The 26,204-nt window shown below is 40.9% G+C and overlaps 2 protein-coding genes across 4 annotated transcripts in view; one reads left to right on the top strand and one right to left on the bottom strand.

Moving 5' to 3' along the window:
* Positions 1–6,467, bottom strand: part of PGAP2 (post-GPI attachment to proteins 2) — a 32,935-nt gene extending 26,468 nt beyond the window's left edge. Inside the window, exon 1 of the mRNA XM_068554446.1 lies at positions 6,405–6,467. The gene's annotated coding sequence lies outside the window, so the exon portion shown is untranslated. The remainder of the gene's footprint in view (positions 1–6,404) is intronic.
* A 304-nt stretch (positions 6,468–6,771) lies between these two features.
* NUP98 (nucleoporin 98 and 96 precursor) overlaps positions 6,772–26,204 on the top strand; it is a 105,538-nt gene continuing 86,105 nt past the window's right edge. The window contains exons 1-5 of one of the 3 annotated variants that reach the window (XM_068554173.1): positions 6,772–6,995; positions 20,092–20,186; positions 22,913–23,014; positions 23,122–23,298; positions 24,846–24,985. In XM_068554173.1, coding sequence (XP_068410274.1) covers positions 20,111–20,186; positions 22,913–23,014; positions 23,122–23,298; positions 24,846–24,985 — 495 coding nt within the window. In that variant the 5' untranslated portion in view covers positions 6,772–6,995; positions 20,092–20,110. The remainder of the gene's footprint in view (positions 6,996–20,091; positions 20,187–22,912; positions 23,015–23,121; positions 23,299–24,845; positions 24,986–26,204) is intronic. The other 2 variants (XM_068554172.1, XM_068554174.1) reach the window with 2 other exon arrangements.

The raw sequence follows: 26,204 nt of genomic DNA, 5'->3' as shown, positions 1-26,204 counted from the left end.
ACTCTGGGCCACAGCTATTCCCACCTTTTATCAGGAGAGGGCGCCCTGTCCCGCCTGTCGAAATGCAGAGAGCGGATCTCCTGCCCCCCAACCCCACGCCAGTCCTGGTCTCTCTTCACCATGAGAGGGCTGATCCCCAGAAACCAGCCCCCAGCCAGGGTTCCTTCCCCACCCTGACTGACCCCCTACAGGAATCTGAGGGGGACTCTTGGCTACCTTTGTAAAGACCATCCTACCTCAACGGGGAAAAAGAATGAAGGGACCAGTAATCCCTCCTACAGTTACAATGTGGGATTGTCAGAGCACCTGCAGCAGGTGGAGGACATCTGACCTAGACACCGTTACCATCACATTTTTCCCATTTAAATCCCCACAGTAATAATTAGTGCACTTTGAGCACCCCCAGTGTCCCAGGCACTTTTCTACTTTTTTATGTTATCCCATTTAATCCTGATAAAAGCCCTATGAGGTAGATACTATTAATATCTCCATTTCACCAATGGAAAACAGAGAAGATAAGTTACCTACTCATACAGCTAGTAAGTGTCAGAAACCAGGATTCAAGTCTGGCACCTGAGGTCATTCCCTTAATCACTACATACTGTTAATTCCCGGAAACAAAGGCCCAAACTTGATTAACTTGCCAGAGCCCTTTTGCATGCATCCACTCTTGTTCATTTACTCAGCCTAGGCCCCTCTGTGACAGGCCCTGGGTTGGGCAATGGTGGGGGACCCAGAGATATCTTGCTCACTCCTGGGGGTCCAAGTCTACAGGGAAGGTGTCTTATTGTAAAAAAATAGTTTTCTTGACTTGAATTTTGCCACACCACCTCACCCCACCCCAGCTTTTAAAGTCCCAGGGCAAATGAACAATTAGTAAAATGTTACTGAAAGAACCACTCCCATTTAGTTTTGATAACTGGATTTAGGTTTTCTTCCTTGGGGCTTCACTCGATGCTCTTTGTCTAACTCCAGCCCACACATGCCTGCTCCTGGCCCTTGTTGCCGGTCTTAACCCCTTGTCTGTTCCTTTGGCTCTAAGTACCATTCCCTGAGGCTGGGTCTCTTCTCCCTGCCTCTAGGCTACGCCACAGTGCCTGAAACTTGAGGTGCTCTAACTGGCCTTTAATTCTCTGGTGATTTGGGCACTTCCCCACCATACAGTCCTGAGTCTGTTTCCTCATCTGTAAAATGGTTTTAGGAATATCCACATTATAGTGTTGTTGTGAGAATTAGATGAGGTAATAGAGCAGTGCGCCAGGTTGATGACAACTAGATGTGTCAGCAACAGTCTGAATTTGTCCTGATTGAGCCTTTTCTGAACTGTCTGACCTCAGCTGTCACTGACCCTCTCTGAATCTGTTTCCTCCACTGTCAGTTTGAAAGACTATCACCTACTTGATTTATATGAGGAAAAGTGGAAGAAAAAGATGAGTTCTTACTACGTGCCAGGGACTATATATGCATTCTCTTATTTGATCCTCTTAATAATCTGATGAGGTAGGTTTGATGAAAGCCATTTTACAGATAAAAAAATTGAACAAGCATCTAAGCATCTAGGCTCGACCTTATTCAGGACGCTCTCAGTGTTTGCTGAACTGGCATTTGTCCATTGTCCAAGTAGCTGCTGCTGCTATTGAAGCCTTTCAGTGTCTCCTCCCTCCTGGTTGGCTTGCCTGATGCCTGGACATACCCTAGAGAGGCCTGTGCCTGAAACAGCACCACCATCTTCAAGCTTTAGCCACGATCACTGCTCCACTTCCCTTTCCACATACACATACCAGATATCCCAAGCTGACTGAGCATTTGTTTTCAGGGATGTTCCAGCCCCCAGGAGCATAGGGCGGTATAGAAATGGGGGGCAGAAGAGGGGAAGTGAATGTGGGATATAGTTGTCAAGGAAAGCTTCCAGTAGATCTCCTTCACTCCTTCACTGCCCTCCTATCTCTCCATCATTCTCCCCATTAGCCACATTGGCTCTTCTTACGGACACAGATCTGATCATGTCCCGCCCTTGTGGCAAAGTAGTAAATCTTCATGGCTTTTAGCATCAAGGGCAAATTCCTTAGTGTGGTGTTCAATATCTTTCATAATGTGGCCATCCTCCACTCCAGCAACCACTTGTTTTACTTCTAACTACACTCATCTCTTCCACGGAGCTTTGTTTAACTTCCTCCTTATCTCTCCCTACCCGCCATGATCTGCCCACCTCCCCACTCCGCAGGCAGCCTTGGATGGCCTTCCATCACACCCTTATTAGGGCTCTAACCACAATGAAGCAAAATAACCTGTTGCCTGTTTCCCCGACCTTCCTGGGAGCTCATTTAAGGACAGAACCTCCACCTGTTCCGTTTATTTCTCAATCTCTCAGCTTAGCCCAGGCATGGGCATACAGTAAGAGTCCAGAAAATATTTGCTAGATTGATTTAATTGAATTGGATTTTGAAGGATGGGTAGGATTTAGATATATCAAGAAGAGATTTAGGAACTGCAAGAAAGGCCTTTGAAGAATGACTGCTGGGAATAGAGGGTGGAGGCAGAGGGTGCATGGCTCGGGGTGGGGGTGGGAGGTAGGTAAAGTGACAGAGACAGAAACAGTGCTAAAAGCATCCAACTTCAGGCCAAACGCTGCCCTGCCTCCTGGGCAGCCTTAGGAAAGTCTTCCTGGGTTGAGGAGGAATGTTCTTTTTTTCTTCCCAGAGATCTTTTTCATGGCAAAGACATCCTTCTTGGATGGCTTTAAACTACTTACCCTAGGCTCGCCCATCTAGCTCTAGCTCCATTCTGCCTCAAATAGTAATTACATCTTCATTGTTCTATAGAACATTCTTTAGCTTCCCTATCACTTCTTTTATTTATTTATTTATTTATTTTTGCTGAGAGTGGGCTTTCTCTAGTTGCAGAGACTGGGCTTCTCAGTGCAGTGGCTTCTCTTGTTGCGGAGAACGGGCTCTAGGCGCGCGGGCTTCAGTAGTTGTGGCTCACGGGCTCTAGAGCGCAGGCTCGGTAGTGGTGGCACACGGGCTTAGTTGCTCTGTGGCACATGGGATCTTCCCGGACCAGGACTCGAACCCGTGTCCCCTGCATTGGCAGGCGGATTCTTAACTACTGCGCCACCAGTAAAGCCCCTCCCCTATCACTTCTAGGATGAAGTCCCAGTTTGCACCCATGGATACACTGAGTTCTTTCCTGGTCCCACATCTCTGTTCTGCCTGTTCATCTGGCATGGAATGCACCTTTTCCTTGTCTCAGCAAACTCTACCCTTCCTATAAAGGTATAGATTAGCATGACACTTTAGTAAGTTAGGCATGCATGTAGTAATTTCTACTAGGGCTATCACTAAAATAATAGAAAAAGAATTGAATTTCCAAACTGATGCAGGAATAAAAATGAAATAATCCAAAAGAATGCAAGAAAGGAGATTTAAATGGCCAATAAACATGTGAAAAGATGGTCAACATCATTAGTCACCGGGGAAACGTATAAAAAAAACCACAGTGAGATGCCACTTCACACCCCGTAGCATGGCTATAATTAAAAAAGAAAGAAAAAAGAAAATAACAAGTGTTGGCAAAGATGTGGCTGGCAGGAATGTAAAATGGTACAGGCACTTTGGAAAACAGTTTGGCAGTTCCTCAAGAAGTTAAATATAGAGTTACTATATGACCCTGCAAATCCACTCCTAGGTATAAACACAAGAGAACTGAAAACACATGTCCACAAAAAACTTATACATGAATGTCCATAGCAGTACTATTCATAGTGGAATAATGGAATAATCATTATTCATGACAAAACAACTCAAATGCCATCCAACTCATGACCGTATAAACAAAATGTGGTATATTCATAAAATGGAATATTATTCTCCTATAAAAATGGGTGAAACTGAAACATTATGCTAAGTGAAAGAAGTCAGACACAAAGGCCACGTATTTTATGATTCCATTTATATGAAATGTCCAGAATAGGCAAAGCCGTTGAGACAGAAAGTGTAGTAGTAAATTGCCAGGAGCTGGGGGGAAGGGGGAGATGCGGAATGATTGCTAATGGGTCTGGGGTTTCTTTTGGGATTATGAAAATGTTCTGGAATTATATAGTGGTGGTAGTTGCACAACCTTGTGAATATACTAAAAATCTCTGAATTGTACACTTCAAATGGGTGAATGTTATATTATGCAAATTATATCTCAATTTTTAAAAAAAAATCTGGCAAAGAGCTGGGCCTCAGTAAATGGCAGTTACTTTTACCAAAAAAAACAAAAATTTTTTTAAAAAGCACAGAAACAGAACATCTGGGGCAAATAGAAAGTCTAAAATGTTAGATAAAATCCTAAATATACCAGTAAATTCGTTAAATGCAATTGACTAAACGCTCTAGTTAAAAGTCAGATATTCACACAAGATTTATATAAATCTAATTATATGCCATTTATAAACATCACCCTTCCTTATCAAGTTATAGGAAAAAAAGAAGGAAATCAACATTTACTGCATGCTTATCATGTGCCAAACAGGGGCCCAGTCCTTTGCAAATTCCATGATCTTATTTGACCTTCACAAGCACCTTATGAAACAGAAATTATTGTGCCCACTTTATAGACAATGAAACTGGGGCACAGAACAATTAAATAATTTGTGCAAGGTCTAAAAAGTAGCAGATCTAGGACTTGAACTTAGATCTGTTTGAATCTAACTCTGCTGCTCTTTCCAATGTACCATATAAGAAATTTAGAATCATCTCTCTGTTATCTCTCATAATGTGGCCATCCTCCACTCCAGCAACCACTGGAGAGTCTTCCAATAAGTATACACTACTTAAGGGACCCAGCTCCTGCACACCTGCTAGTACTCTGGACTGAATACACTCACTCACACAAGACATATTTCTGAGCTCCTTTTCTGTGTCAGAATCCATGTCTTAGAATATTTAGAATGGAATTCCTTAACATTTTTAAAGAATACAAATAATATCTATCATTTATTGAGGGTACCTGTGTAACAGTTACCATATGCCTCAGCTCACTTAATTCTCACAACTCTGTGAGGCAAGTACAATTATTATCTCCATTTTAAAGACAAGGAAACTCAGGTTCAGGGGTTAAGAAATTTGCCCAAAGTTCATACAGTTAATACATGGTTGGGCTCAGATTTAATCCCAGGGTTCTCTGACTCAAAACTCCCATACTTCTTTTCTATTTAAGAAAATAATTCACTCATTCATGCATCAAACATTTAATGTACACCTGTGCTGTGTGCCTGGCCTTAGGGACATCAGAATAAATAAGCAGAGGAGAGGCTTAAACAGAGCTGGGTTTGAGGATTGGAAGGTGAGAAATCAAAGGTTCAGGAGGGCAGTGAGGAAGCTACTGTAAGTCTCCAGGGAGACCTAATGACTTTCTGATGCTGAGCATAGGCAAGGGAGGGTGGAGGGAAAGGAGTGATGTTTGGATGGAGGAGTTGGGGAAAGGTGTCTGGAGTCAGATGTTTAGCTTTACTATTTGACCATCCATATATCTATTTTTTTCTTCCTTCAAGCATCTACTGAACATCTACAATGCACTAGGTTTCTTCCATCCATTATCTTATTTTACCTTTACTACCAGATCACTCCACTTTTTGACTAAGTATCTCTAATCCCTTGCCACCACTGAAAACCCAGAGCGATTTAAGTTTATCTATGTTTTGGGCAGGGCCCATTTCAATTTTGTAGATATGTCCCAGGAGGAGGGGGTGGTGGAGCGGTAATCCTAATAGGTTTTGCTTTCTGAACACAGTCCCTGCTATTTTGTGTGGGACCCACAGTCACTAGACCTAGTTTCTAGAACATGCTCAACCCACCCCCTTGAGATATCAGGCTTCTGCTCTGGGCTAGGCCTTGAGGGAAAGGAACACCAACTTGAAAATGAAGCTCTGGCCTCCAAGAGCCCGGCACAGAAGATAGGAAAGTAAATAACAGAATACAAAGTAACAAGGCTGTAACAGAGGCCTGCCCAAGCATTACTCCAACTAGCTGTGAGAGATCCCAGAGAAGCGGGAACATTTCAACTAGACTTTAAGAATAAGTAGGGGTTCCTAAAGTGCAGGTGGGAAAGAAGTTCCAAGAATTGTCATTTGTACCAAACACTAAGCTGAGCCATTCCCTTAAGGCACCTCTAATGTTCCTAACGTCCATTCTAGGGATTCAGAGAGGGAAAGGTTGTGTCGGGGCTGGCATGGGTCAGGAGACAAGGAGGCCAGGTTTTGGGGCCTCGGAGCAGCTGCAGGCGAGCTACGCAGATAGACCTCCTAGGAGGTCCCTCCAGCTCCGCACGTGGTCTGGCCAGGAAGTAAGGGCAAGACGACGGGGGAGCTTTCCCATCACAGCCCGCGGACTGGGGCAAAGGAAGGGTAGAATAGTTACCATGCCATCCTGGAGCCTTCACTCTGATTGGCCCGAGCATCAGCAACCCGAGTCTCTCTGCTCCAAAGAAGGGGGCGGAGCCTCAGCAAAGCGTCATCACTCTTCTCCCACCCCCGACCGATGTAGCCACTCACCAGCCTACCTCTAGGGGACCTTGTGACGTCACGACTCTCTCCCAGCCAACCGCGGCGGCGAGGGGCGGTACTTCATGTCCCTCCCACTGCCCCTCCCGCTTCCTCCCCCTAATTCCTTCCGTCCCTCTTCTTCCCCCTCTCCCGTCTCCCAAAGACAGCCTTCACATTCGGTTTCAGAAGACTCTAGGTCCAATGAATAACAGGGCGGGCCTAGAGTGGCGGCAGTGTCTGCCAATGCGCAGACAGCGAGGGCGGAGCTCCCGCAGCGAGCCTCTGACTGCAGGCGGCGTGTGACGCAGTCGGGCCCTCTGCGCGCTGCGCCCGAAGCGGCGGTCGGTAGCGGTGGTGGTGGAGGCGGCGACGGTTTCGTGGCGGCCGCGCGCTGCTCTCTGAGCGGCGGGTGGCAGACGGGCCTAGGCCCTCACTCTTGACACTTTCCGTCCCCCACCGCATCGCGGTAAGTCGGGAGCCGGGGTGGTGGCGGCCGGGGACCGGCAGGCTCCTCCTCCCCTCAGGGCGGGCGGGTGCGCGGGGAGTCCCAGGCCCTTTCCGCGCCCGAGTCTCGCGCCGGGGCGCGCACCTTCTGCCCTGGGGGAGGGGGCGGGGCCCGCGACCCTGCGGCCCCGAGGCCCAGCTCTTCGGGCTCTGGGAAGGAGTCGCTATCGGTGGGATCAGGGCCCGGGGGTCTTGCGTTGCAGCCTACGTTGAGGGGCGTCCCTCTCGCTGGTTGTACTCATTCATTTGCCCGGCGGTAGTTAGGTGGGCCGGCCCTTTGCGGGGGCAGCGCCGTGAGACCCTGAGTACGGTTTTCTCAGCACTTCTCTGACCGTCGTGCGGGATGGGCTTTATTTGCCTTCGTTTCTCCAAGGTGGAATTTGCAGCCCCAGAGGAGGGTGAGTGGGTCGGGAGTTTCTTACCTTTTTAAAACAGTATCTGAGAATTAAGGTCGGTTTAATGGAGTGAAAGCTTATTTTCTGTTCTCCGACGTGTTCCACGTAAAGCTAGACGAGGTGAGGTTTTTGGATTACTATCGCCATAAGGACCTTAGAAATTAAGCCAATCCTCCTACTCTACATTAAATGCAAGTTTTATAGGTGGAGAACCCGAGGCCCAGAGAAGAAACAGGATTAGCCAATGCTACATCTGACTCAGTGTAGAAATTTTTCTACTACACTGCCCTCCCTGGGTGTTCCAGCCTCCCATTACTGAGGATTCCCTTTAGAAGAGTGGAGGGGTTAAGGTAGGGACATTGGATAGTTAGGAGCAGACCTAGTCTTCAGTAGTGTTTCCGATTTAGTTACTACCAGCTCTGTTCGTGGTAAGGCAGACGCTTCATTAGTTCACCTAGACCTTGAGGACTAAACTTACAAGTTGGTTAAAGAATGTTAGTTATGTATTGGAAATGAATCGATAAAACTACATGTCATTGGCTAGTTTCCTGTCCCAGGTCTGAAATTTTTATTTGTGGCAGCTGCTGGGGACTCAGAAGAAAGAGTCCAGTTAATGAACTACAGCAATATTGGAATAGAAAACCAGAAATATGGACAAGACTTAGAAAGGTACACAGCAGTCATTTTGTATTTCTTGTACCTCGGAACTCATAGCTCCTCTCTTACTGAATTCGAACATTGTAGTAGAATGAAATGAGAAAATTAAACTATTTTGGGAGAAGACGCTAACTGGAAGAAAGAAAGAAAAGAGCAGTGATCATCCCCTGTGACACTCTTATAAATTCAGAAGGAAACACTTGTTGACTGAGTGACAGATGGTGTGTTTGGAACTTGGTCGAAGAAGTTAGGATATTTAAAAAACAAACCAGAAGTTGGACAGGAAGGAGGTACTGGGAAATACTTTGATAAGGTTATTTTTTGACTCTTCATTGAGATTTGATGAAGGCCACTTTGGTCTGTTCACATAAGTCAGATTGTCACTTTCCTCTTGTTTAGATGACGGAGCAAAAACTGAAAAATGTAGTGTGTAAGAGCAGAAGAGAACTGTAGTCTTAATACTAAGAGGTGAACAGGGTATGTTTTCTGTGACATGTTCTCTTCTGGGAAGCCTTTCCTGGCATTCTTTCCCCTGCAAGCTTCTATAACACTTATTTGATACTTCTATTTATAGCACAAATTATTTTGTATTTTAGCTGTGTCTTTTTATTAGACTGGTAAAAAAAATTTTGACTTTGTATTCAGTTTGCTTGGCACAGAGTAGGCCCGCAGTAAGTGTGCTTGCCTGAATGGATAAACAAATATGGAGGAGTTAAACCTAAAAATAGTCTATAAAGAGGCTGGGTATTTGTGTACTCCTGAAATACGGGGCCCAGATAAGAGGACCCATACCATTCGTGTGATACAGGGTACTTTGGTACCTGACTATTCATGTCTACTTGCTCCTGGATAGCTAAGAACAAGCACAACTTTTAGGGAACCAAGTTCATAGCTTGGAAAAAATCAGTAATATTACTTTATTGTGATTTTTTATAGTAGCAATTAACCTTAGGAAGAAAGGGGTGGTAGTACTGATATTTAATTTCCAGTAAATAAAGAGCACATCTGTAATTATGCAATTTGTCCAAAGCTTAGGAGATTAAGAAATTTAGAGATTTAACAGTAGGTATTAGAGAGAGAGTATGTAAACAATGTTTCTTAAGAACTTGGTGCATTCTGTGTGTTTGGAATTGAACCTAAGTATTTGGCATTTGTGTATTGTAGTATTTTACCCATAAGGTACTCATAACACCCCCTCCCTAAGTTGTAACAACCAAGAATGTCTCCAAACATTGTCACATGTTACCTGGGAGGCAAAACTGCCCCTGAGTGAGACCACTGCTCTAGAGAAAACGTTCCCAGTATTTCAGTAAAAAAAATCTTACCTTTATCGTGTCTGGTCTATGCTTGTAGAGTCAGCTAATAAATTGCATCTGGTTAAAATTGTTCTCAAAAATGCTTAAAATGTCAGAATCTGGTATGGGAAGCTGAAAAGCTAAGAGTCCTAGAGTCACTTTCTTTAGTTTCTCCTTTCATTTCTGTGGTAACTTCCTTTTCTCTGGGATAGGAGAAATCAAAGTCCTGTTTGAAAGGAGATAGGTCGTTGGGTAAATAGAGCAATATTTATTGGTTTTTGTGGAAGAGGGCAAAAAAGAACTTGTAGTTGAATTGATATAATTAAATGTGATGCTCTGTGATTCCATTATCTTTCCATTTCACTGATACACGACATGCCACATGAATCGGAGGTCTTGTCCCATTGTACTGACTCTGAGAATTTAATAAACACTGAGAATTATTTGCCACATTTTAAGAGTTTATACTTAATTCAGCGTAATGCGAAACAATTGTAATTTTTTAGTAGAGAAATAAAAATGATTTCTTAAAGTATAGGTCTGATTAGCTAAGTCTGGTACTAAGAGTTTAAGCTGGGAGGTAGTAGGGTAGATTGGAAGGTGTGAAACTGGAGTCAGACGATTAGAAGGAGGCTCTAGCAATGGTCTAGCAGTTCTCAAAGTTTGAGGTCTTGGGACTCCTTTATGCTTTTAAGAATCATTGCAGACTCCGAACAGCTAGAAACTGAAACTAATATTTAAAAGATTTATTGATTTAAAAAATACTCTTATGAAAAGTTACTAAAAAATTTAGTGACAACAGTGGCATTGTTTTACATTTTTGCAAATCTTTTTAATGTCTAGCTTAATAGAAGACCACTGAATTTGCGGATCTTTTGCATTCAGATGGTTGGTATGTTGTTTTAGTTGAAGTATGTGAAGAAAATCCAGCCTCATACAGATATATAGTATTTGGAAAAAGGAGTGTTTTAGTAACCTCTTCAAATAATTGTAGATTTCTGCTTTGACAGTACACTCAAACCTTTTTAAAGGTTTGTTGCAACATGGAATCTGAAACCATATCATTGAACTTTTGTACAATGTTACATTAAAATTCATTGGTCTGTCTTGCACTTTGAATGGGTGTTTGTTTACCTTCGCATGATTTTATGACATTATATACTGGTCATTAGGAATCATTGGTGCACTGAGTTACACAGCTCTTCCAAATGTTGACAAATTTACAGTTGCTAATATTTCCACCCATTTCATCAGATAAATCTTTTAAGAATTGGGAAGTTGACAAGCTCATAGTGGTGTACACAAGTTTTCAAGATTCCAATTTTTGCTTCAAATCTAAGTAACCATAGTTTGTCATTTATTCTTTGAAATAAAAATGGTGTTCCATTAAAAAAAACAGTTGGTTCAGCTTTCTACCTCAAAAGTAATCACCCAAGTGTTTTTCCTTGGGACAGCCATTGTACTTCAATATGTAGAAGTGCTTTTGAGTACTTCCCACTTCATCCCCCAAAATAATCACACAGAGTATTGAAAAGATGTGTACTGAAATGTCGAGAGTTAATACAGTCAATAATTTTTACTGCTCCATCAAGGACATTTAAGTGAAAATGGATTTTTGTGTGTGCTATAAGTGGGTGGCAGTGAAGAATCCAGTGACTATACAGTTTGGGGCCATTGTCTTGTTTCATGCTCAGGTTCTAGGTGTAGAGGTCAGCACTGTTTTTTTTTAAAAAGGCAAATAATGTCTTAGGATTATTATGAAAATAGTTTTGACTTCTTGGGCCTTTGGACCACACTTTGAGAACCACTAATCTAGGGCAATGATTTTTCACACTGGTTCATACAGCTGTAAGCTTCTTTGAAAGGATCAGCTGATGGGGTTCTACTGTGCCCCCACCCCTCTTTACTTCAGCCAGGGCAGCTTTTGTGCTTATGTCTGTTTTATGGACTGGGTTCCATAGCTAACAATATTTGAAAACCGCTGATCAAGGGAAAAATAATAGAATGCCTGAATTAATCTGTTCAGGAAGGGAACAGTTCATCCTCCTTGAATACGTGTTGGAGTCACTCATCATCACACCTTTGTTTAGACTTCCATGTGCTTCTTTTACACAAAGATTACTAGTATCTGCCCACCTAACCCTTCTTGCTGGAATAAGCTTCTTAAGAAATAGGCATATGGTTTTGTAAATTAAAAAGGTGAGTAGTTGGGAATGAGGCTAGAGATGTGAAATGAGCAGAAGTGAATGAATGATCCAGAGTGACAGTATATTGGGAAGGTAACTGTTTTCATTGTTTGCAGTGGTGCTTTACAGTTGTGTTAAGTGGTCAGTAGATGACACTGAAGTATTGGGAAATAAATCATATTATGTATGGAGTTCTAGCTAGGCATTGATCAATCAAGGTTTAGAGTGGGGGAAATTATTACATTTTTCTAATTAAAAATATTGTAAAACTAAACACAAACCTGCTTTTGAGGAACTCTAGTTTGAGGCAACTTTGTCCTCCTAACAGTCCTTTGGTGTAGGCTGTATAATCCCTATTGTTCAGATGTATCAACAGAAATTGAGGTCTGAGGTTGCATATCATGACTTAACTACAATTACACAGTAGCAAGTAGCAGCGGTTTTTTATTCCTCTTTTACCTTTTTATTTTGAATTTTAGATTTACAGAGAACTGCAAACATACTAAGTGGCAGAGAGTTTTTAATATAGATTTGTCTCTAAAGCTAATGTATTCTTCACTACTTCAGTTTGTAAAATGAGTGTTATGTTAAGGGGATGAAAAAATGCTACTCAGCACTATGAGGAAGGAGCTGTATTAGACACTGCGGATTATTTCAAGTTAATTTTACACACGAATGGGAGAAATGAAGCAAAATCAAGATGCTTTTTACCAGGGCAGCAAACAACTCATACACGCAAGTGGCAGGTATAACAACAAATATATTGCATAACTAAAAACAGCTGGGAGGCATTAGTTTATGTAATAGAGGTTGGGGAGGGGGAGGGGGAGGGGAAGGGGAAGTATTTTTATACTGATAAGAGTCTGAAGGGTCTAATCTGGGACAGTCATGTGAAGCAGGTGAGGCTTGAGCAGCAATTTTTAGAAAGAAAAGGGAACATAGTATTTAGAGAGAAGAACGAATGTTCTAACAAAGGGAATAGCTTGATCTGGGGATCAATCATAGGAAGGATATTGTAAAAACAAGTGGATAGTTTTGCTGGGCTATATTATTAGGTGATTAAGATTAGGCCAATCTCTTTTACCTGGAATTCTCCCTCCTCCCATCCCTCCTCTCTCATCCAAGGCAAAAATTAGTATTTTTCTATTCAGTTTATCTGTGATGATAATTCCTGTCTTTTTAAGTACTTTTGTGACGATTAGATGAGAGACTATATGAAAAAGTACTTTGTAAACTGGAAAGTACTATACTAGTCCATTTGTCTAACAGATATTTAGTGTTTTTGCTCTTTACTGAGTTTGATACAAAGGAAGTCAGTGAAGTGGAAAGAAAAAATTACTGCCCATTTGTGTAACCTTCTGTTGTCAGAGAGCAGCACGCTTGCTTAGTCATTCAGATAGCACTTAAAGTTGGCAATTGACTGGGTGTTACCATGTTTCAGTTTGTCCACCACTTTTCTGGAAGAAAACAGTTTTGTCATTGTGCCCAGAGTTCACAAAGCTCACGAAAATTGGACATCAGTTTATTGAGCTTTAGTTGGGACAGTGGGAGAATACTGGACTACTGTTAACCTGTTATTAAGGCTACCTCTTTCTTATATCTGACAGTCTGAATTATTAATTAGAAGATTGAGCATAGAGAACAGTAAATTTAAGGACATTGTCTCTTTCTGTATAGCACTATTTCATTCTTATTTTTTCTTTCTAAATATGTCTTTTTTTAATTTTAAGGGGAAATTGAATAAATTGAAATGGTTGAAAGACACTTTTTTGGGGCTGCATTGGGTCTTTGTTGCTGTGCGTGGGCTTTCTCTAGTTGCGGCGAGCGGGGGCTGCTCTTCGTTAAGGTGCACGGGCTTCTCATTGAGGTGGCTTCTCTTGTTGCAAAGCACGGGCTCTAGGTGTGTGGGCTTCAGTAGTTGTGGTGCGCAGGCTCAGTAGTTGTGGTACATGGGCTTAGTTGCTCCGCGGCATGCGGGATCTTCCCAGACCAGGGCTCGAACCCGTGTCCCCTGCATTGGCAGGTGGATTCTTAACTACTGCGCCACCAGGGACGTCCCTCTAAATATGTCTTATACCAAAAAAAAAATGGCAACGAGTGTAAGTCAGTCCATCCGTAGAGGAAGTGGTTAATCTTTGTAGGAAAGTTCATAGAGGCCATGGTGATACCTTATAAATTGTCAGTCCATAAGAGAGATTACCTTCCTGGTGACTAGAACTCCCATGTTTGCCAGAGAAGTGTCTCTTTCTCCTGATAGTGCTAGATCAATACTGCCAAATTTTGGTCTTATAGGTTTCCTATTTGTAATGAATGTAAAGTCATTTCCCTTTAGTTGTCAGTGTTCTTTCTTAAGGAGGACTGGACTCTAGACTCTAGGAGCATAGCTTCTGGAGTAAATAATAGCTCTGTGATCTTGGGCAAGTTATTTCTGTCTCAATTTCCCCATTTTTAAAATAGGGATAAGAATAACTACACTGGATTTTTGGGAGGTTTATAAGAGAATTCATTAAAAAGCACTTAGGACTTCCCTGGTGGCGCAGTGATTAAGAATCCGCCTGCCAGAATAAAGACGCAGACATAATGAACTTGAGGACACTGGGAGGGGGAAGGGTAAGCTGGGACGAAGTGAGAGAGTGGCATGAACATATATACACTACCAAATGTAAAATAGATAGCTAGTGGGAAGCAGCCGCATAGCACAGGGAGATCAGCTTGGTGCTTTGTGTCCACCTAGAAGGGTGGGATAGGGAGGGTGGGAGGGAGACGAAAGAGGGAGGAGATATGGGGATATATGTATACGTATAGCTGATTCACTTTGTTATACAGCAGAAACTAACACACCATTGTAAAGCAGTTATATTCCAATAAAGATGTTAATTTAAAAAAGGGAAAAAAAGAATCTGCCTGCCAATGCAGGGGGCAGGGGTTTAAGCCCTGGTCTGGGAAGATCCCACATGCCGCAGAGCAACTGAGCCCGTGCACACAACTACTGAGCCTGCACTCTAGAGCCTGCGAGCCCCAAGTACTGAGTCCGCGTGCCTAGAGCCTGTGCTCTGCAACAAGAGAAGCCACTGCAATGAGAAGCCCGCGCACCTCAACGAAGAGTAGCCCCTGCTCGCCACAGCTAGAGGAAGCCCGCACGCAGCAACGAAGACCCAACGCAGCCAAAAATAAATGAATAAAATTTTTTTAAAAAAGCACTTAGAACAGCGCTTGGGACACAGTAGGAACTCAAATGTTAGCTAGTATTATTTACTCTAGGAGGGTTTCAGTTTGGGCCAGGTTAATGTATTTGAAAGGATAAAGACTTGAATATGTGCTATTCCTTTAAACTTGAATGAATTTAGAAGTTCCACACATTTCAGTCTCTAGGATTAATTTTTTCTCTGTTTTGAATAGATTTTTTAATGGAAATAGAGAGTTAGTGCAAGGATCTGCATCCTCTAGATGTTTTGTTATTGTTAATAGAGAAAGTAAACATTACAGAAAAGTTTGGATCCTCTGAATCTCTGCCCTATGCCTCATTTCCCTTTGTCTCTCCAGAGTCAACCACCTTCATCTATTTTACTAACTAGTCTCCCTCTTTTACTTTTACTATGTATATATGTATCCATAAATAACAGTGTATTATCTTTTCTATTTTACAGAAAGAATCTGCCAAATGTATCTTTTTCAACTTCCTTTTTTTCATTAAACATCTTTTACTTGAAATAATTCTCATAGGGTAACTTTGTTCAAATGTTCTGGTGGTGCCTTACTCTTGATACACCGTATTCTGGGTACATACTTAGCAGAATGCTCTGATTCACTCCTTTAATTGGGTAATTTAATGTTGATGACATCAGTACATAATAAACTGTTAAGTACAATTATTATATGTTTATCATATGAGGGAAACTGGGTTTAGTGTTGAGATACAAGGTCAGATAGGAGAGGTACACAAATAACCCATTCTTATCTGTGTACCTTTCTTATGCTTTCCTTTCTTCTCTTTCTAATCCCTTAAGGCCTAGTTCACATTCTAAATCCTTAGGAATTTTTCCTCACATTTCTCGCCCGTTTTCCGACCTAATTTTGACTTCTTATTTCTTGGCACTTACACGCTCTTTGAGTTCTTAATTTTTATTTATTTGTTTATTTATTTATGTTTTGTGTTGGGTCTTCGTTTCTGTGCGAGGGCTTTCTCTAGTTGCGGCAAGCGGGGGCCACTCTTCATCACGGTGCGCGGGCCTCTCACTATCGTGGCCTCTCTTGTTGCGGAGCACAGGCTCCAGACGCGCAGGCTCAGTAATTGTGGCTCATGGGCCTAGCTGCTCCGCGGCATGTGGGATCTTCCCAGACCAGGGCTCGAACACGTGTCCCCTGCATTGGTAGGCAGATTCTCAACCACTGCGCCACCAGGGAAGCCCGCTCTTTGAGTTCTTAATGTGTGGGTTCTTTCTCTGATTATATCAGAAGTTACAAACTCAAAACCTGTTGGGGCCAGGCAGCTGATGGAGATGAATGATACTGGGTGGGTATTGTGGCACATTGGAGAGTATGGCTATGACCAAAAGAGACAGTTCCTACTAAGCTCCAGACTCTTACTGCCATGAAGTGATTATAGTCCTAGTCTGCTTAATCATTTTTCCGACATATCCCTATTTTAAATGTTATCAGCTAGACTGACAATATATATATACATAAACATTTCAAAGTACATATGTATGTGTATAGTATACCATATATGTGTGTGTGTGTTTGTATGTATATATAACAGGCCAAAGAAGCGTCTGCTGGTTGTATCCAGCCATTTTGTGATCTCTTCCCTTTAGCAACCTCTGAATTAAATGATAAATTCTACCAAGAATCTTTCCTTTCATGGCTTCCTTTTGTTGTGAGAATTAATCTAGCATAATTTTAAGTTAGAAGGTACTTCTAAAGTAACTTGATCATGGGACTTCCCTGGTGGTCCAGCAGTTAAGACTCCACGCTCCCAGTGCAGGAGGTCTCCAGTTCGATCCCTAGTCAAAGAACTAGATCCTGCATGCTGCAACTAAGACCCGGTGCAGCCAAATAAATAAATATTTTTTTAAAAAAATAAAGTAACTTGATCATTTAGACTGTGTTTTAAAGGCACATTCGTGATGATTATCATTAATTTAGAAAATGAGTATATCTATGTTTCAGACCCATTGTTAGGTTTGGGGATAGTAAACAAATGGTACTATTCCTATCTTAGAGGAGTTCATTACGTATTGAGGGGATCGTTGGGGGAGGTTGAGAGGTTGACTTCCTTGGGAAGCAGACACTGACTTGGAGATATCCTTCATGAGTTTTATTAGAGAGTGAGCTTGGGATCACCACCTGTAGGAGAAAAGGAAGCAGAAATGAGCTGAGGAAGAAATTGAATTGTGATAGTATCTTAATGAAGGCCTCAGCCAGTCCATGGAGAGTATGAAGCTAGGATCACCCTTCAGAGTTACCCTAAGGTGGAGCAAAGGTGCCTGGCTTTTGGATATGGTCTATCCTCCGGAGATGATCTGACCTTGGGTGAGGCAGCTCTCAGCAGGGACAGTTCTGAAGAGGGCCGACAGCTGAGGGCAATCTTTTGGTAGTACTTCTCAGCAGCTGGGACAACAAATCCTTGAGTCCCAAAGGGAGATCTGTGTAGTTGGTGTTATCACGGGTCCACTATAGAGTCAAGATAGATATGTGTAAACAAATCATAATGTGCCATGTAAGCCCAAAGGAATGACTAATTGCTAAAGGGAGTTTGAGAAGGCTTATAGAAGAGATGTCATTTGAACTAGGTTTTGAAGAATGAATTAGAACGTTGTTTGGCTGGGGCGGGGGGAGGCATTTTTCATGAGTCACTGACATTTCATAGCATATTCAGGAAATTGATTTGTTTGAAGAGCAAAGGGTTTAATGTATTAGCCATTCTTTAATTTCTAACAATCATGATAAAAATAATGAGGCTGTTTCCAAATTCTTGGTTTGCTTCCATGGTGATAGTTTTTTAAAAAACACTTAGAATCCCAGTGTGATCAGGCTTGAGGCTAAACCAGGCTCATCCTTGCCAGAACCAAAAAGATAGGCTGAGCTTGAGTGAGAAGCTTTTTTTCCAGGAGTCTAAATTAGATTTGGTCCCTGTATTGTCCTTGTTCTTGGGTCTGGAACAGATGAATTTCCTTAATATACGGAACATGTTCTTGCTTGTTTCTTAGTATCTTCCATCCTAGGATTGAGGGTGTCCATGGGAGGTCAGAGGTTAAACTGGGGATCTACCACTTACCACTTCTTTGACCTTGGGGAAACTTGCTGGACACCTGATCCTGTTTCCTCAACTGTAAAATACAGGTGGTGATGCATAATACCATACTTTTAGGGTTGTTGAGATAAATAAGGGCTTGTAAACTGTGAAGTGTTTCTCAGGATATTTTATTACTACTTAAAATCCTGTGCGGAATATATGTGTGATACTAGGTTTTTATGTTAGGATAAGACTATTTAAAATCAAATTTTGATTGTTAGAAGTTGTGGATTTGGTCTGTAGAACCTAGTGCCACTGAAACCCTAATTAACACTAAAATCTTCTATATGAGGACAAATTCATAGAGAAAAACTATTAACTAGGCTTTTGAATCCTGACATGTCAGCTGTATGGAAGATGTCAGATTTACACGAATAGATTGCTATTTGTGGGGTCGAATAAGAAAACAAATGGCAGATTTAGCATAACAATATTACAACTCAGTTTTTACCTTACTGGTGACGGGTCAAAAAATTTAGTCAGCAGATAAAGTGGACTTAGTAGGGGCTGTGACCCAAGACTGCAGTGTGAGAGAGAGTGCAATCAAAATGAGTTGGTCCAGACATCTGACCCCTAGCATAACTGTCAATTCTGAATGAACTGTTGAAAAGCAAAACTGTAGTACTTCCAAGAATATTTCCCCTGGAAGGGAGAGTCACCAGTTAATATGGTAAAGGTCCAGTCTGTGACTTTTTGACACCTGATAAATTGGGAAGGCAGGAAACTTCAAGCAGATCTCATTACTGAAAGAGAAATGATGATTACCTGAAATATAACCTCCAGTTCCAAGGGAATGCATTAGAGTCACTTGAGGAGTCTTTCAAAATGCAAATGTCTACATCCCAATCCTGGACATTTTGTTTTCTGACTTCTGGAATGGGGCCTAGAGGCTTGTACTTTGAAAAGCTTGCCATCTAATTCTGATGTGGCCCTCTTGAACCACTGGTTTCAGTGAGCTTTGTTTAATTGAAGGAGTTATTAAATTCCTGGATGTTAGGATAAAGAACTAAGTGCTGGAATTTTTTTTCTAGGGGAACACAGGGGGCAGAATGTTGCTTTCTATAAAAAGCATTTCTTATTTCATCTTTTTCCCAGTGTTGCACAAAATGTTTTGGGTGTTAGAATACCAAAGTGCTAATGGGACACTGGAACATTGTGGGGCACACCTCAACATGTTATTGATATGTTTAATTCTATTATATGAATGAGGCATCTGATTTTACTAGAAGAAAAAAACTACTTCATTATGTGTAAATAATAAAAAAGCTATCATGCCTGTTGTAAAATCCAAACAAGCATGATTGACTATTTTCTGAGTTTTCATATTTAAAGTAGTTTACTCATTATTTTCTTGTCTGCTGGCAGGTAAGTGGTAGCAGATGTCCTAAGTTTAAGGAAAATTTATAGAGGGGGAAAGTGTTTACTTTTTTAGTAAACTATACCTTTGCCTTGTTTTCATTCAGATCTAGGCGGGGGAAATCAAACTTCATTTTTGTACTTGTTGGAACTTTGGTCCAATTCATTAAGTGTGACTGGGTGTATAGTTTGGATACTGGAGGGGACTCATTCATATGCAGTGGGGGTTTTGACCAAAGGTTTTCTGTAATATTCCCAGAAGAAGTAGAAGATAGATAAGCAGGGGGCCATAGAGAGTACTGTTAAGAAGTAATCTCAAAAAGAATGTCAGGGCACCAGAATCTCTGGGATTTAGAGATGGGAGGAGGAGGTGTGTATAGTTTGAAGAACAATATTACATCATTTTATATACAAACAAATGGGGGAAAAACTTTTTACAATGCAAACTGTTGAAACTAAAGCCTGGCAAAAATATTAGCTTCTCAGGTGGTTGGGATAAGAGAATATCCTTGTACTTTTTAATGGGTATTCTGCATAACTTACTACGTGGGACATACCAAAATCTGGTACAGTAGACCTGAAATCTTTATTAAAGGGGGGCTTAGGTTTTTTAAAAAGGTCGAAAAACATTGTTTTAAAGGGATGGTTGTTGGTGGGATATGAAGTTTAACTTCACATTATGGTACTAATTCAATTCAGCTCAATTTTACGAAGTCTGTTTTATCATATAGAGTTTTAGGATATTGAATGAGAGTGAACGTTATGCTATAGTTTGAATAGGCCTAATAAATTTGTAGAATGATACATTTTTCTGAAGAAAATTCCATTGCACTCTGTGGTCTTTAAAAAGTGATAATTTTTTTCTTCTTTCCAGCTTTCTGAAGATTTCGAAGATGTTTAATAAGTCATTTGGAACACCCTTTGGGGGTGGCACCAGTGGCTTTGGCACAGCTTCAACATTTGGGCAGAGTAAGTTTTAAAAAATAACAAATGAGGGAGAAAAATCTTAAGCTATTATTAAGAATAAATCCACTGCAGTAGTTTTAGATAGGAATTAATTTATGCTTTGGTCTTTATAATAACTTTGAAAAATGACCAGGATACGATCTTGTTAAAATTTTCCAAAAAGAAAATAAGTTCTGAGTTTTCATGGTTTTCTGATCATCAGTAGAAGGTATTTAAAGTATTGTTATTAATTGGCTTTGGCAGAAATTTATAATTTGTTACTAATTTTCAGACCAGGAAATCCTTTTTTAAATTTTGAAGTCTAAAATGCAATTATTGGGACATCCCTGGTGGCCCAGTGGTAAAGAATCCGCCTTACAATGCAGGGAACTCGGGTTCGATCCCTGGTCAGGGAACAAAGATCCCACATGCCGCGGGGCAACTAAGCCCGCGTGCCACAACTACTGAGCTTGCACGCCTCAACTAGAGAGACTGTGTGCCACAAGCTACAGAGCCCACATGCTCTGGAACCCACACGCCACAACTAGAGAGAAGCCCGTGCGCCGCAATGAAGAGCCCACGAGCTGCAGCGATGATCCCGCGTGCCGCAACTAAGACCCAACACAGCCATAAATAAATAAATAAATAAATAAATAAATAAATAAATAAATCTTTAAAAAAATAAAATGCAACCATTGAGGGACGTCCCTGGCAGTCCAGTGGTTAAGATGCCCTGCTTCCACTGCAAGGGGCCCGGGTTGGATCCCTGGTCGGGGAACTAAGATCCCTCATGCTGCGTGGCCAAAAAAATAAAATAAAATAAAATGCAGTTACTGAATAACTGCTCTGAGATTTGCTCTGTGAATAAGAAACAACAGTTAAAATGTCAAAGTCCCTAATTCCCACCAGCCCTCCTGAGATCCATTTCCCCTTCCACCCCACATGGCACTAGTTGCCTATAGCAACCCTTATTCACTCACTTATAAACTTTTTGTTAAAAATTTATACTTAAACACAAAAACAGAAGGAATGGTATAACGAACTCTCATGTACTTATTTCCCAGCTTCAGCTATCAGCATTTTCCCAATCTTGTTTTTATCCCTCTCTTTTTAAGTGGAGCATCTGAACAGTTTTTTAATGTAAATCCCAGGAACTTTAATTCATGAAGGTTTTTAAAAAGCATAACTACCAAACCTCAATCATTCCTAACAAAAATATTAGAGAAAATTTTTACAAGTGTCTCCTGACCTTTTCTTAAACTATTTTATATATCTAGGTCCTTGATTTTTAACCAAGAGTGCCCACTAGGTGGATTCTTAACCACTGGACCACCAGGGAAGTCCAGAGTCACTTTTTTTTTTTTATAATTTATTTATTTTATTTATTTATTTTTGGCTGAGTTGGGTCTTCGTAGCTGCGCGTGGGCTTTCTCTAGTAGCGGTGAGCGGGGGCTACTCTTCGTTGCCGTGTGCGGGCTTCTCAATGCGGTGGCTTCTCTTGTTGCGGAGCACGGGCTCTAGGCGCACAGGCTTCAGTAGTTGCGGCACACAGGCTCAGTAGTTGTGGCTCATGGGCTCTAGAGCGCAGCCTCCATAGTTGTGGCGCATGGGCTTAGTTGCTCTGCGGCATGTGGGATCTTCCCAGACCAGGGATCGAACCCGTGTCTCCTGAATTGGCAGGCGGATTCTCAACCATTGTGCCACCAGGGAATCCCCCAGAGTCACTTTAAAAAAAATTTTTTTTTTTATTGAAATATACTTGATTTACAATGTTGTGTTAGTTTCTGGTGTACAGCAGCGTGATTCAGTTATACATACATATATTTTTTCAGATCCTTTTCCATTATAGTTTATTTTATAAGATATTGACTAAATTAATAGTTCCCTGTGCTATACAGTAGGACCTTGTTGTTTATCTCAGGGTCACTTTTGGAGGTTTTTTCCCGAAATACATATATCCCATCATAGAACTATGGAATTAGAATCTCTGGGATTGGAAGTTGAACATGTGTATTTTGAAAACTTCCCAGGTCATTCTGATGTGCTCCTCTAATAAAGGACCATTCATCCCAGAGACTGTGGAGTGTACGGTGTCTGGAGAAAATTTTAACAATTTTTTGTTTCTTTTGTTTTTCTTCTGTTTTTTGGCTGCGTTGGGTCTTCGTTGCTGTGCGTGGGCTTTCTCTAGTTGCGGTGAGCGGGAGCTACTCTCTGTTGCAGTGCGCAGGCTTCTCATTGCGGTGGCTTCTCTTGTTGCAGATCATGGGCTCTAGGCACATGGGCTTCCGTAGTTGTGACTCGCGGGCTCTAGAGTGCAGGCTCAGTAGTTGTAGCGCATGGGTTTAGTTGCTCGGCAGCATGTGGGATCTTCCTGGACCAGGGCTCGAACCCGTGTCCCCTGCATTGGCAGGCGGATTCTTAACCACTGTGCCACCAGGAAACCCAAATTTTGATTATTTTTGTCTGTAGTTCATAGTAGCTTGGCACTCTTTTTTTTTAAACCTATCAACATCTTTAACTTATTGAAAAGTTATAACCTTTTTAAGTTTCCTTACTTTACCCAGGACAATGAATAAAGTGTAGCTTAATATCAGCTCTGTTATAAGTAGTCTGATGGAATTTTGAAAAAATAGTTTTGGGATTAGACCAGTGGTCCTGTTCAAATGCAGAATGTTAAGAAATATTGAAATCCTCTTTCATTGGGCCACCTGGTTTAGATTTTATTCTGACCCTGGATTTTGCTTTATCAGATACTGGTTTTGGCACTACTAGTGGAGGGGCATTTGGAACATCTGCATTTGGTTCTAGCACCAATACCGGAGGCCTGTTTGGAAATTCACAGACCAAACCAGGTAGGGGCTTTATTTGGAATACAGTTGGTTTATTCATAGCTGGTATAGGGCTTCACTTAGTGACTCCAGTCTATTTAACCCTTTTTTTCCCCTCTCTATCTCTCCAGGAGGCTTATTTGGTACCAATTCATTTAGCCAGCCAGCTACCTCCACAAGCAGTGGCTTTGGGTTTGGCACATCGACAGGTACATCAAACAGCTTGTTTGGAACTGCAAGCACAGGGACCAGTCTCTTCTCATCCCAAAACAATGCCTTTGCACAAAATAAACCAACAGGCTTTGGGAGTAAGTAGTAAATCATTGGATTTCTGCATCTAACAATTTGATTTGCTTATTGAATGTGTTCTCTCTTCTCCTTTTCCCTGTGTTCACCCACCTCCTTTTCTCACCACATAGCAAAAACATGGGGAGAGGAAAACTTCAAAATGGTATTGAAAAGTTTAATAGGCTGGAAAGGAAGGGGTACATCTCTTCAAGAATGGAAGTCTGAGGGGCACTGGTATTTAAGGAATATGCAGAGGAAGAGGTACCTGATATAGAATGGCCAGAGAATAAGATGAAAAGCCAGGTCAGAGTACTGTCATAGGAGTCAAGAAGGGAGAATTTCAAGGAGAAATATGTATAGTTAACTGTAGTATACTGCAGGGGCACCTTCCTGCCTTTGTTTCGCTTTTGGTTTGAAGAGACTAAAGCAGGAATGGTAAGTACTGGATGTGACATGGTTACTCCTCCATTCCTTCGCTATAGCAGGTGTTTTTAATTGATGGCTTCTTTCTCTTTAAGTCTAAATGTGGCCCAGGGATACTTCACCACACAGTTTTTTGAGGCAGAAACACTGCTAGTTGCACAGGTGTGCCCTGTGAGTTGATGCCATTCCCAGCACTAGTATGGTAGAATAAGTAAGTTAGCCAGCTATCAGTATTTTACAAAGGGAAAGTTGTTTGAGGGGATGTTGAAATATTTAACCATGACAATATAAAATGCAATCTAAAATACTAATTCAAAAGAGATATGCCTATTTACTTTATATATTAGGACATGTTTTTAGAAAAGAAATAGTTTGACTGCCAGTGAGAAATCACATTCCTCTTAACTTGATATTAGGACGTCACTTAATATTAAATATTGGCAAATAACTTTGTATTGCTTACTGCTATTTCTGGTACCATATGTGTAATTTCTTTAGAAGTATCTTGTATTTTGAAAAATACATACCTTAGATAACAGTTAAATTCTGTTATGTAATCTTTTTAAACTCAGCTATTTGGAAAAGTAGATTTATTTCTATAAATGACCAACATGCCTACTAATTTTTCTAAATTATTTTTCTGGGTGAAATTTTATATTAACCTATGTATGGTTACCCTAATGGGACCATTTGTTTGTTTTAAACTTTTTGGTTATATGTGGGTGTTTGTAATAATATATATAAATAAAATATACTGTGACTCTTGTTCAGGTCTGTTGTGGTAAGGCATTGTTAGAAAGACAAGTTCATTGAGCATCTGGTCTTACCGAGAGAAATAAGATAAAATATTTAATGAAACAGAATACTGTTTCTTCTAACTTGTTGTCTAAGTATGCCCAAGGACTTTACAGACACTTAGCTGACTAAAGATTCAGATTTTGTTTCACTTCAGAGTTGTGAGCCTAGAACTGTGTGTGTCTGTATGAAATATCTGTTTCAAGGTACTTGCTAAGGAGATTTGAAAGATAGAAAACTTGAGGATTTGGAAATAATGCTGCTCTAATGCCACAGGCCAATTCCAAGATAGCTTACAGATTCTTAAATTCCTTACTGTTACCATCCCATTTTTCTTTCTAATTTATAGATTTTGGAACAAGTACCAGCAGCGGGGGACTTTTTGGAACTACAAATACCACCTCTAATCCTTTTGGTAGCACATCTGGCTCCCTCTTTGGGCCAAGTAGTTTTACAGCTGCTCCTACTGGGACTACTATTAAGTTTAACGTAAGTATTGTCTTTCGATCTTTGTGGAATATTTTTGTCTCCTGTATGTTTTTTTGCAGGAGGAATCATAAAATTTCCTCTCTTTCCAGTTATGCATAGCTTAGTCTCACTCTTCCTGAAATATGTGTTAAGAACAATATCTGGGAATAGTTGTATAGTAGACAGGAAGAGTCATGAAACATAAATCTAGATTATAATTTATGTTTGAATTATGCTCAAACCAATTAAATTTGTATTCACAAGGTTGATTACAGTAGTAGTTGATTACAGTTCCCTTATGGCTTAGTGGTTAGGATTCCAGGCTTTCACTGTCGTGGCCCGCGTTCAATCCCTGGTCAGGGAACTGAGATTCCACAAGCCTTGCGGTGCAGCCAGAAAAAAAGAAGTATTGGGTTGAGCTTGTATTTACTGTGTTCATAATTGGCCTCTGAATCGTCGACCATTCTTTACAGAAGTAAAGAAGGAATGATGGGGCAAACTGTAAAAATCATTGAAAATAGGGTCTCCTTAAGGAGCTGTATGGAATAACTCATCAGTTTTTGTGTGCCAGTTAGAAATAAAACTTTTGTTGGTGAAATGGCAAAATGAAGCAAATGAGTTTTGTGTTTTCTTCAGCTTTTTTGAGAGAAGTTGGATAGAGGGTTAGAATGAAAGATTTTGTTTATGAAAATACATGGAATACCACTTGATGTAAGATACTACTTGATGTGATTGTTTTGGAGATACTTAGGATAGGCTGGCAGTGCAGTTAGTCTAATGGAAATCTCTGGCAAAAATAGGGATTGGCAAAACTTGTTAAAATTCTTCCAGAAAATGAAGAACTTCTTAGGCAGGGTGGTGAATTCATAATACTGAATTTAGAATCCTGAATTTAAAATAAAGTTAAATATAAATGATAGAGAAAAATACTGTGTGTTGTCTCTTGGAAAGTACAGTAATTGAGAAAACTAACAATATAAGTAGGAATCTTTAGTTACTAGTGCCTTTTGTCTCATAAGCTTATAGGGGGAAAAACCAGGCTTCCATATTTCGTAAATGCAACAACAGTCTCAAAGCAGACACTTCAGAGCAGAGTAGGAATTAGAACTCAGAAATAGAGGTTTAAATGTATATATTGGGTAAATTGGATAAAGCTTCCCTTATGCATATATTATTAAGTGTATTTTAGTAGATAATTGAATGGCTTGGTTATGGGATTAATCTCTGGGTTTTTGATAAC

The sequence above is a fragment of the Eschrichtius robustus genome, chromosome 11 (genome assembly GCF_028021215.1).
Source record: "Eschrichtius robustus isolate mEscRob2 chromosome 11, mEscRob2.pri, whole genome shotgun sequence".
NCBI classification, from domain to species: domain Eukaryota; kingdom Metazoa; phylum Chordata; class Mammalia; order Artiodactyla; family Eschrichtiidae; genus Eschrichtius; species Eschrichtius robustus.
This window is presented reverse-complemented; position numbering and strand designations above follow the sequence as displayed.